Here is an 11,358-nt window from a genome sequence, read left to right as displayed (position 1 = left end):
CTTTTATATTACAATAATTAAAAAACAAAAACAATTATTTTTTGAAATAACTATCGGAGAACAAAATTCTTACAATAATCTCTCCCTCTCTCTCTCACACACACACACACAAATCCATCGATTTTTCCACACAAAGTCTAGTCTTAACTTGAAATAACCAGCGGAGAACAAAAAACGGCCACCGGGGAAGACGAACAGAGAACGACAGTGGTGACTCCGGCGACTCTGACGTCTGGCACAAGAATGTCTTTGGCGACTCCGGGGAAGACAAACCAATATCGTTGACAAATCTGCCCAGATCTAGTGGTTCCTAGCATCATCATTATCTTCCCTACTAAGAAACCCTCGACCACAAGTGTTGTAACCACTATCATGAAACCCTAACGCAAATGTGAAAATCCTCAAAGGAAAATTTGTCTCTCACTCTCCTTCTTTATCTTCCTCGGAAAACCCTAGATCTTTTATATATTGTTCTTCTCCATTGGTTCTTCTCTAGGTGAAGAAGGCTTTCAAATTGGAAGGTTTTCGAGATCCAAGGGTTTTCAAAGAGGTTCAACAATAGTAGCAGTGTTAACCAGTAATGGTGGTGATGACTCCGACGAAGGGTTTCTATATCGACGACTCCAACGGCTCCGGCAAAGGGTCTTAGTGATCTTAAATGACCGGAAAAAGAAGGTGACGGCCCGGTTATGATGGGGGCTGAAGATGAGTGTGTTTTCAGATCGGAGGGTTTTGGTGGTGTTAAACTATAGTGGTGGTGATTTTGACATGTGTTGGTGGTAAAGATAGGTGATGGTAGTGGTATTCAAAAAGAGGCAGCAAAATGGGTGGCACCAAAGAAGTCCTTGGTGGTGCCGAAAAACGAGGGCTTGGGTGTGTTTAAAGTAGAGAGAGTGGGGGAGGGGGAAGATAACACAACACAATTTTTTTTTTTTTTGGCTTATTGTAATAAAATAAATAAAAAATGAATATACTAGGGGAAAACTCATCATTTCAGAAAAAACCAAAACAAAACACGGACCAAACTCGCAACAAAATAAAATTTTTGGACCATTGGTGTTTGTCCAAATCTCTTTGAACCAAAGTGACAATTTTCAACTAACTACGGGTGTCATTTATGTAGTTTAGTCTAACTTTTAATATCTAGAAGTGTTCGAAAAAATTAGTTTTGAACTTTTAAATGTGTAAAATTATATAAAAACTTAAAAGTTAAAAGCTATTTGAAACAATTTTTGGATTATTGATATTTTTGTTTAAAATAAAAGCTAAAAGTTTTCACTGATGTCTAACGCTTTTTTTCCGGGTTTTTTTTCATAAAAGCTAAAACCTTTCAAAAATTATGTGTCGGACAAAGAAGACGGTGTACTATTTGAAGAATATATCAAATGATGTGTATTCGTGCTTACGAGTTTAAGATAGACATGATACTTTTTGTAAATAACAGTATATAGTTACTAGTTTTTAAATCACCTTATGTGTTACAAATCTTTATTTTCCTTAAAGGAATTCAAGATTGGACATTAATGAAATTTTCTTGACAAAAGTGTCTAAGATTCGCATTTTAATGTGTTACAAAAGCTTGCTTAGACTTGCAAATTATAGTTTTATAATATATATATATATATATATATATATATATATATATATATATATATATATATATATATATATATATATATATATATATATATATATATATATAATAAAAGAAACTTAATATATACCATCATCTTATCATCAAACTCATTTAGGATAACTATATCACATAATATAAATATCTTTTCTTATAATCATACTCTCTCATAAATAACATTAGATTAATAGTATACTTATAGATTTATTATTTGTAAGCCATAACTATGAGTTATGATGTTTTGTTACTAAAAGTAATTAGCCTCTTACGATTAGTGAATTAGATTACTTGGGCTAAGGGTCAAGTTGGTGAGCTTTTAGAGTTCATGAAAAGATCATCCATAATATTTCTACGGAAAAACAAAACATTTCTGTTAATTTTTTTCTTAGTAATTTTTTTAAGGTAAATCACGCACCAACCCGACTATTTTTTTTTAAGCATTTAATCCCTAATTTTTTTTTTCGTTCCCACTAAGGTAACAAAATGTTTATTGTCGGTTTGATTTGGTCCTCTTATAAGAGATGAAGGGGTCAGCCGGTAACATATGTGTCACGTCATTTAAAATTGCCACGTTTAAATGTTGATTGTGTCGCTTTAGGGTTTTTAATTAGCTACTGACAACACTCCATTAACTCGAACATACTCCATCAACTATCTATGTCGATTGTGTCGCTTTTCGATCCTCCAATTTCTTGCTTCAACCATGGCTATCTACATCGATGTCCGTGTGTACTTTCAAGGCATCTTTGAAAGGTACCCCATACATTACACCAATGGTACTAATCAAAGACTAGGAGACATTGATTTCGCCGCCATGGAAAAGGAGTGCTATGCTTTTATGGAAAGATTCACAGGAGAAAAATGTGAGAAACTATATTAGTGCTAACATGCAGGAGTAGTTGGATGAAGGAAGAGAGGAAGTGCTTGATCACATCCTGGAAGAAGTTGTTGATAATGGTGAAACAAATGAAACAGGGCATACCGATGACAATGGCCCGGATTTTGAGATGGGTGAGTATGTAAGTGAATGTGAACATGTTGATGCTGACATGGGTAAACTGAAGATGACATGGGGGACAATAAAGATGATGAGGATGATGTTGTTACTGATTTGCCAAATAGGTTCAATGAAGAGCAACCTTGGAAGAAGTAGCATCATGTGTTAGGTATGAGGTTTGAGAATTGCAAACAACTCAAACATATGTTGTGCAGTTATACAGTTGCTAATGGTTATCAACTATGCTTTAAGAAAAACGATAGTAGAAGGTTGTGAGTTAAATGTTGTGATGGAAACTGGACTTTTAGGCTTTAGGATTCATGGAGGAGTGATGATAAGTCTTTCCAGATAAAGTCTCAGATAAATAACCATAATTGTGCTAGGAATTTTAAATTTGGGTCAATTATCACTTACAGATGGATAGTAAGCCATTTCATCCAAGAATTTGTTAACAGTCAGAAGATGAGTGTTAGGTTACTTAGAGAGGAGGTGAAAAATATATTTGGCATTGAAGTGAGTATGATTCAGTGTAGTAGAGCCAAGGAATCTACATTTACTCTAGTTGAAGGTACAATTACAGACAACTATGCCAAGTTATGATCTTATGGTGAGGAGATAAGAAGATCAAATTCATGTTCAACTATCAAAAATTCTGTTGATTCACAGCCAGATGGTAAAAATTACTTCAATAAGATTTACATAAACAGGGTTGGAGGGGAGGGCGTAGAAGGATAATTAACCTTGATGGTTGTTTTTTGAAGAGTTATTGTCAAGTTGAGCTACTTTGTGTTGTGGGTAGGGATGCTAACAATGTCATCTTCCTAATTGCTTGCGTTGTTGTATGTGTGGAGAACAAAGACAATTAGAAGTGGTTTATTGATAATCTTAGAGAAGACTCCTTGACAGTAAAGGCTTTGGGCTTGTGCTCATATCTGATCAACACAAAGTATGATACTAGTTCTTAAAGTATGTTCAATATATGTTATGTCACTCTAATGTTTTTATGATTCAAAATATGCAGGGATTGATTGAGGCAGTGAAAGAGTTACTACCAAAAGCAGAACATAGACAATGTGTAATATCTATGCTAACTTTAAAAAGAAATTTCCAAATCCAAGATCACAATTTGAGAGTATTTTTGGAGGAAAAATAAAGCAACTACTGAAGAACATTTCAATGCAGCAATGAAGGAGATTAAAGAGATAAATTTTGATGTCTTTGTACATCTTATGGAGAGGTATCCTAAGACATGGTCTTTGGCTTTCTTCAAAGTTCACCATGCTTGTGAATTTATGGAGAATGGATTATCAAAAAGCTTCAATAGTGTTATAATGGATGCTAGGAAGAAACTCATTATCAGTATGTTAGAGGATATTTGTATTTATGTCATGCAAAGGATGGTTAAAATGCAACTTAAGGGACAAGGATGGGATCAGTTAAATGTTTGTCCAGACATTAGGGACAAGTTGAGTCTGTTGAAAATGAAGCAAAAGTATGTCACTATCCTATTCAATGACCAATTAAAAGTTTTAGGACTAATTAAATGAACTTACTAAATATAGGTATTAGCAAGTTATCTCTTGTGGGGTGAAGAAGTTTAAAACAAGAAACTTGGATCAGCCGTATCTGGTTGATGTACATAAAAGGGAATGTACATGCAGGTTGTGGCAATTAAATTGCTATGGTTTTGTGCACTCAGTTGCAACATTGTTATTCTTAAACACTGAATATTATCAGGAGCATGTGGACCGAATGTACTTTGTAGCATTGTACCATAATACGTACAAACACCCAATCCAATGGATGAATGGCATAAACATGTGGTCCCCTATAGAAAACATCCTTATTCTGCCACCAATTAAAAGAAGGATGCCTGGCAGATCTACTTTGAAGAGGAAAAGAGTTGTTTCTGAAATACCTCATAGGCATACCGTATCAAAGGTTGGAAAACTTGTTTCTTGTAGTATATACAAACATAGATGACACAACAAAAGCACTTTTCCTTAAGTTGAAAGGCATCCTAAAACTACTAGTAGGGAAAAAAAAAAGTTGTGCAACAAATACAAGAGTTAGCCAACATGGAAATGGTTAGGGAAGATGTGATAATAATGTTGAAGATGTACGGGTTAGTAATGATGTAGTTACGGATAGGAAAGTAGAAAAAGCAAGGTTTAGGAATCCATATGAAAGAATCGTTAAAATGAGGTTGGGAAAGAAATTGGAAGGTAAAGGTAGCAGTGAATCAAATGCTATGGATATTGATTAATGTGGGTGTAATGTATGGGGGAGGGGTATTTATGTAATTATATCCCTTATGTAATCTGGTAACGTGTTATTTAGGTAGTGGTTGGTTATGGAATATGTTGTAACATTGTTATGGACAAAGCTATTTATGTACTTTGTGTGTGGTTATTAGATTTGTTTGTTTATTTCCCATTTATTAAAGCACATGAACCCAAATCTATGTGCAGAACAATATTCCTTACAAAAAATAGACCAACACACATGTGTATAAAAACATGTCTATATCCATACTAAAATAAAGGGAAAAAGTGTGGTCCTAATTTATCATACAAAACAAAGTTTCTAGTTTCTTAAAGCATGTGTAATTGGGGACAAGAAACATGAACAAATTCTACCTTTTTGTCCTACAACATAGAATATGCTTACAATACTAAAATCAAGAAAAACACGTGTATATTCATAATATTCGTTTGCATTGATCTAGGTTTTGTAAATCCCTTCTTATTACATACTACCATTATATGTTGCTTTCATATTTGACACTTATATACAACCAAAAGGAGACTATTCACCATACCTAGACTACCATAAAGCAACATCCAAATACCCAACATCCAAAAAAAACAACATACAAAACCACAAAACCCAAACAAATGCAAACCTAACTACCCTTTCATCTGAACATTTTGTAAGTTGCCACCCCTACAGAACCGATCACTCCAAACACACATCTGATAATAAGTAGCTTCTTCAGCTTACCAAGTTCAGTTGTTGCCCTCACGTACACCAGTTGGAGAGAATACAAATGGCTCCTCAGGTCGTCAGTCAAATGAGTCACCTTCATTTGGCCAGCCCTGATGTAATCTACATCACGATCAAGGGCATCCAACTCCCGACGGACAATGTCTCCGACTTGTCGTTGATCACAATTGACTTCTTCCTTTATAAGGTACACTTCAAGTTGGAGTTGTAGCAGCGTGATCTGGATGTCCTGATGATTGGCCGAAGCACTTACATTGGCTTATATGTGGCGTCAGTCTTCGAACGACCAACTATGGCGGGGAGACGTAACCAATGGGATTGTGTCTACCTTTGGATATGCTCTGTTTTGCAAGATTAGGTTATTAAAGTTGACGGTGGAGCTCCTTTTAAGGCACAAACGCTAGGTTATATACCCAGGTGGGGAATGAACAGTCGAAGGCTTGCTCCCAAAAGGACGTTTGTAAACGACATCGTATTGCCTTATTAACAAGTGTGACACTTAATTATCAAAACAACGTTGTTTAGGCCCACGTAGACACTTACCCGTCTTAAGGTGCAAATGTGGCATTGGGTACCAGTTATATTAAGTTAATGAGACTAAATATCAGTAAACATTTTGTTCCCTTACTGGGCACGAAAAAAATTTAGGAACTAAATACGTAAAATCAAAAAAAAAAATAGTAGGGTCATTGCGTTGATTGGTAACTTGCTTAAATATAACCAAATAATATAGTTTCCAAAAAATAGGTCATTTTATGTTGACCTATCAAGTGAAAAATAAAGATATGCCACACTAAACATACTTGATATTAATATTTTATATTAAAAGAATATAGATAGTTCACACATAAGTTTAAAAACATAATAAATAATAAATTTAAGAGAAAAAAAAAAGTGAGAAACACAATTAGCAAGTTGGAAATAAAGTTTTGTAAACTAGTTAGTTTGGGCCAGGCCAATTTTTTTATGTAAGCTCAAATATGAAAAAGAAGCGTATGGGCTTATGCTCCAATTTCGCCCTCAAATGCAAGACGATTTGGCCATAAAAACTAATTGAACACATTATAAATATTTATGGTACATGACTGGAAGTCCGTAAATATCTACATCTCCTTATTCTTACGTTGTTGTAATATGAATTTAATATGATCTCCCCCTACCAACTTGGTCACGTTGTTTTTTCCCGCGTCCTTTCTTGCGTCAACAATAGCTCGTTCGCTACTAAAAAACACTTATAAATATTACAATTAAGGTGCTGTTTGTTTTTCTTAAAAAAACCTCTTCAAAACTCTTATTGCTGTGCGGCGCAGCACACGCGCAGCACTTTTTGTCCCGCAGTAGTTTGTTTTTCGAAAGTCTTCAGGGCTTAAAACCTCTTCCTACCTCTTCCCACCCCTTCAAACCTAAACCTAAAATATTCAACCTCAAAAAACCATCGGTGCTTTTTTTTTTTTTCCAAAAATTGAACGTGTTATTATTACATTTTGTAATGGTGTATATTTAATATTACATTTATGGTCCTTTACTTATATATTAAATTCTATTTTCATCCCTTTAACATTTAATACATTAAATTTATATCCCTTTAACTCTTTTCTCTCATTTAATTTACATAAGCTAATTAATTTTAATGTTGTTTTTTAAATAAATGTTTAGAATTTCATTTCTTATTTTCTTTTTAAATAAGTGTCTATTATTTTATTTTAATTATGAAATAAAAAATAAAATGGAAAAACAGATTGTAACAAAACATATAGCATATTATATTTTATTATTCAATGTTTTAAGACTATAATTATTAAATTTTCTGTATTTAAAAATATTTTTCGGTTTATTAAATTAGTTTATTTTAATTTTTTAATGTCTGCAGTAGTCTGCAGATGTTAACAAAAACAAACACGCTTCTTATTACAGTCTGCAGCCGTTTGGTCCACCTCTTCTGCGGTAGAGGTTTGCAGAGGTAGTTCGCAGACTTTTTGAATTTTTGTTTCGAAAAAACAAACAGAACCTAAGTATGTAAGGAATTTGTAGAATTTCTCCTTCAACAATGCAAGAATTGCAAAACTACATTGGTAGGTTCAAATGGATCATCAATAATGGTTTGACATCAGGATTTGCTATTAACTGTCGTTATGCTCGATTAAAGGCTACACGCTAAACGGTGGTTTAACATTTAAGAGTTGTTTTATATTTATTTCTACGTTTGTTGCAATAAAAAGGAGACAGTGCAAAATACAACTATACAAATATGAAAAAGATAAAGATAAACAAGTACAAATGTATACTACTCTTAAATATGATCTAAATTAATCGTTGTTGATGATATTTAAAAAAACGAGGAAGCGATGTGGCGTTTAAGGACCAAATAACCATATGGCCTATAGTTGACGGTGATTTTTGCAACTTGGTTTCTGCACACCAAAAGCATATAAACAACTCAAAAGTTTCTCAAACTTCTAGCGCTTGTTGGATTGGCAAAACCATTACAACAATATTATTTGGGACTTCAATCATTTTTTAAAATCAAGTGGGTTCTGTATTTTCGTTGTGGTTACTTAAATCCGACTAAAACACTTTTATATACTATCTTGCCAATGGTAAAATGGTCCAAAATTTTACACTACTATGATTTATGAATCCACCAAACTCCAATCAAGGATAATGCGAGTAAAAGACATTTTTTAATGGATAAACCCACTATTACGTATTTAACTCATTAAACTATAAAATGCACATTAAGTTGTAAGTAAAAAAAAATTACAAACTAAGAATTTTTCCTTAACGAAAGAAAATTACAAATCTAAGACTTTTTCCTTAACGACTTTATAAAAAATATTAAAAATCAATCACTGACCAAATATAATCGTTGAAATTGCAAACGAGACTAACCTGCTATTTTGCAGTTTCGTTATAGTTTATAAAAAAAAATTATTTTTCATTTTTTTCCCATGAAACCGCATATAGAGTAGGCTATCTACGGTTTCCTCTCGTCTCAACTGATATTTTGTTCGTTCTTCATTCCTGGGATTCCGAAGAACAAAACCTCAAATGGCTTGGCCTCGCTTGCTGTTTCGTCTCTCGCCTGCTATTTCGTTCAAAGGGTTGAATCTAGTCAAATATCATATAAATTAGTACAAAATAATCAATGGATAACACTTAATACCATACAAACAAAACTAAATTGCAAAAAAAAATTGAAAAAATAATAACAATATTTGGTTTGATTTAACAACCTAACAACGTTCTAATTATTTTCAAGTTTGTTTGTTTGTAAATTTTTAAGTTCTATCCCTTGATTATGTTCTGGTAGTTTGTATGCTATTTTGATTGATTCGGCCATTTGAACGAAATAGCAGGCGAATTGCATGAATGAAATAGCAATCGAGGGCCAAAACAACATGTGAGGCCAAACTATCTGCAGTTTCATCCTTCAGAATATCATGAATGAAGAACAAACGAAATAACAATTGAGACGAGTGGAATCTGCAGATGGCCTAAGCCATATGTCGTTTTAATGAGAAAAATGAAAAAAAAAAAAAACGTTTTTATAGAGTACAACAATGAAAGATCTAGTATGCTTAAAAGTCATATTAAAGTGATATTACCAATTAACATATGATACTAATGGGTCACACTAACAACAACTTGATACTATTGATTATTTATTAGAAATTTGTTTTAATAAACATTCAGTAAACTCTTATAATTAATTAGAAATTATTTGTTTCACGGAAATATTAATTTCCAATGGCAAGTAACATAATATATCATATGGTATAATTTATTAAGTCATCTACATTATTTTGGACTAGAAAGATTTTTGTCTTTTAGCCAAAAGCCAAAGTTTATACTTTATAAAAGAAGTTTACAAAATTATAAACTTTTATCTACTTTTTTATCTTTATAAGAAATAATAAAAGAGGCATGGTGTAGCACCCGAGTCGCCAGGTATGAGTTATTGTATCATTCTATGTTTAATTCAAATAAAAGGTGATGAAGGATTGTGAGTACGATGGGCGTACACTAGGTACGCACATCATACTCCTTGCATGCGCATCATCGGGGATCCCCGTTGTACGTTGGGCGTACCTATGTGTATATTTGGCGTAATCAAGCCAGAGGCAAACCCTAGTTTTTAGGGTTCGTACCCTATTTAAAGGCCTTCCACAAGCCACTTGCATAGGTCAACAATAGTTGATTCACCACTTAGTCTGGGATTCTTTGTGATATCAATATTAAAAATCACCAATTGATATCGTAATTGAATCATCTTTTTCTCTGTAAAATCTTCAGGATAAAACTTCTCAACAAGAAGACACAATTGATCAACGTTAATCACTTTAGAAACTAAAGTAGAACTAAGTCTTAACAACTCCATCGTCCGATCATTAAATCTACTATTTAACTCATGTAATTGTTTGTACAATGTGGCTGTAAACAAATCCACTCGATAAAAATGTTCAAAAGTAACATGATTATCTGTTTTTCGAGGCCGATATCGAGTAGAAGTATATGAAGCATTCATATCTGGCATATTTATTTGATATTTTTCACAAAAAAAAAACTTTACTTGTGCAAGTAAAGACTCCCATCCCTTGTTTCTAAAATCATTTAGTCCTTTGTTGCTGAAACTAACTCCATGGCATTAAGAATATCTTGGGATTTCTTTTGTAGAGCTTGAGAAAATATTTCAGCTTTTTCCATTACTTCCTTTATCAGGTGAAGAATAAACACAAACTCAAATGATTTCAGATAACAGTAAGTTGCATCAGCATCTCCGCGTTGAGAATAAGTAGCAGATACGTCATCAATTATTCCTTGGAGAACAACACGAGTACAAGCAAACATGTTAAGCAAACTACAAACGGAACGAAAATGAGAACCCCAACGTGTATCACCAGCTCTTCTTAATGTCCCAACTTGATTCAATCCTTTACCTGATTCGATTTCACCTAGTTTCAATAACTATTCAATCTCAGTTGCCTTTGCTTTTTGTAACTCATCATGATGCTTACTCGAAGCACAAACTACGTTAATTGTAAAAATTAATTTGTGAAAAATTGGTGAACCGAAATAATTTCCCTTGAAGCAGCCACCAAGGCTAGTTGCAATCTGTGAGCAAAGCAGTGAACATAATATGCATAAGGACAATCCTCAAGAACAAGTGCTTGTAATCTGTTCCATTCCCCTCTCATATTACTAGCACCATCAACCATGGATTTTACTAACATCAAATTGATAGTGTAAAAGTTGTCTCCACATATTTGTTTTCAAGGTTAATGATAAGGTATCTATAACATGAACCAAATCCAATAACATTTCCCGTATGATTCCTTCTGCATCAACAAATCTCAAAACTATCGCCATTTGCTCTTTTTAGACTCATCCCGTGACTCATCAACCATGACACAAAAGTATGAATCCCCTACTTCACTACAAATATGTTTTCGAACTTTATTTGCAATAATACTAAGAATTTCTTTTTGAATGTCCCTAGAAGTATACTTTGAATTATAAGGAGCTTTCTCTAATATAACGTTTGCAACTTCATCATTATACGGTGCTAGAAGTTTTAGAAGTTGGAGAAAATTACCACGATTTTTGGAATCAAGAGTTTCATCGTGTCCTCGTAAAGCACAAGCTTGGAAGGTCAACCAACGAACTGTGTCAATTGACACTTTTAATCGTAAACGATTCTTCAATATTTATGCTTCATTTTGCT

At 33.4% G+C, this 11,358-nt stretch overlaps 2 protein-coding genes across 2 annotated transcripts; both read right to left on the bottom strand.

The window, feature by feature from the left end:
- Nucleotides 1–9,789: 9,789 nt before the first annotated feature.
- On the bottom strand, nucleotides 9,790–10,170 carry LOC145002959 (uncharacterized). The gene has a single exon (XM_078962136.1). It carries the CDS (start codon nucleotides 10,168–10,170, stop codon nucleotides 9,790–9,792), a length of 381 nt encoding a protein of 126 aa, XP_078818262.1.
- Nucleotides 10,171–10,247: 77 nt separating this feature from the next.
- Nucleotides 10,248–11,003, bottom strand: LOC145002958 (uncharacterized). The gene is made up of 3 exons (XM_078962135.1): nucleotides 10,866–11,003; nucleotides 10,652–10,748; nucleotides 10,248–10,588 (listed from the first exon to the last, which is right to left on the bottom strand). The coding sequence occupies exons 1-3, from the start codon at nucleotides 11,001–11,003 to the stop codon at nucleotides 10,248–10,250; spliced, it is 576 nt and encodes a 191-aa protein (XP_078818261.1).
- Between the last annotated feature and the right edge of the window lie 355 nt (nucleotides 11,004–11,358).

Source organism: Lactuca saligna, chromosome 6, assembly GCF_052625555.1.
Source record: "Lactuca saligna cultivar CGN05327 chromosome 6, ASM5262555v1, whole genome shotgun sequence".
Lineage (NCBI taxonomy): Eukaryota > Viridiplantae > Streptophyta > Magnoliopsida > Asterales > Asteraceae > Lactuca > Lactuca saligna.
Note: the sequence above shows the minus strand (reverse complement) of the source record. Positions and strands in the feature narration are given on the sequence as shown.

Excerpts from the sequence above, each read along its gene's own strand:
- LOC145002959 (XM_078962136.1), bottom strand. The coding sequence starts at position 10,170 with ATGCCAGATATGAATGCTTCATATACTTCTACTCGATATCGGCCTCGA.
- LOC145002958 (XM_078962135.1), bottom strand. The coding sequence starts at position 11,003 with ATGGCGATAGTTTTGAGATTTGTTGATGCAGAAGGAATCATACGGGAA. Across the intron at positions 10,749-10,865 it reads TTTTACACTATCAATTTGAT|ATTGCAACTAGCCTTGGTGG; the intron begins GTTAGTAAAATC and ends CTTTGCTCACAG. Across the intron at positions 10,589-10,651 it reads TAACGTAGTTTGTGCTTCGA|GTGAAATCGAATCAGGTAAA; the intron begins GTAAGCATCATG and ends TATTGAAACTAG.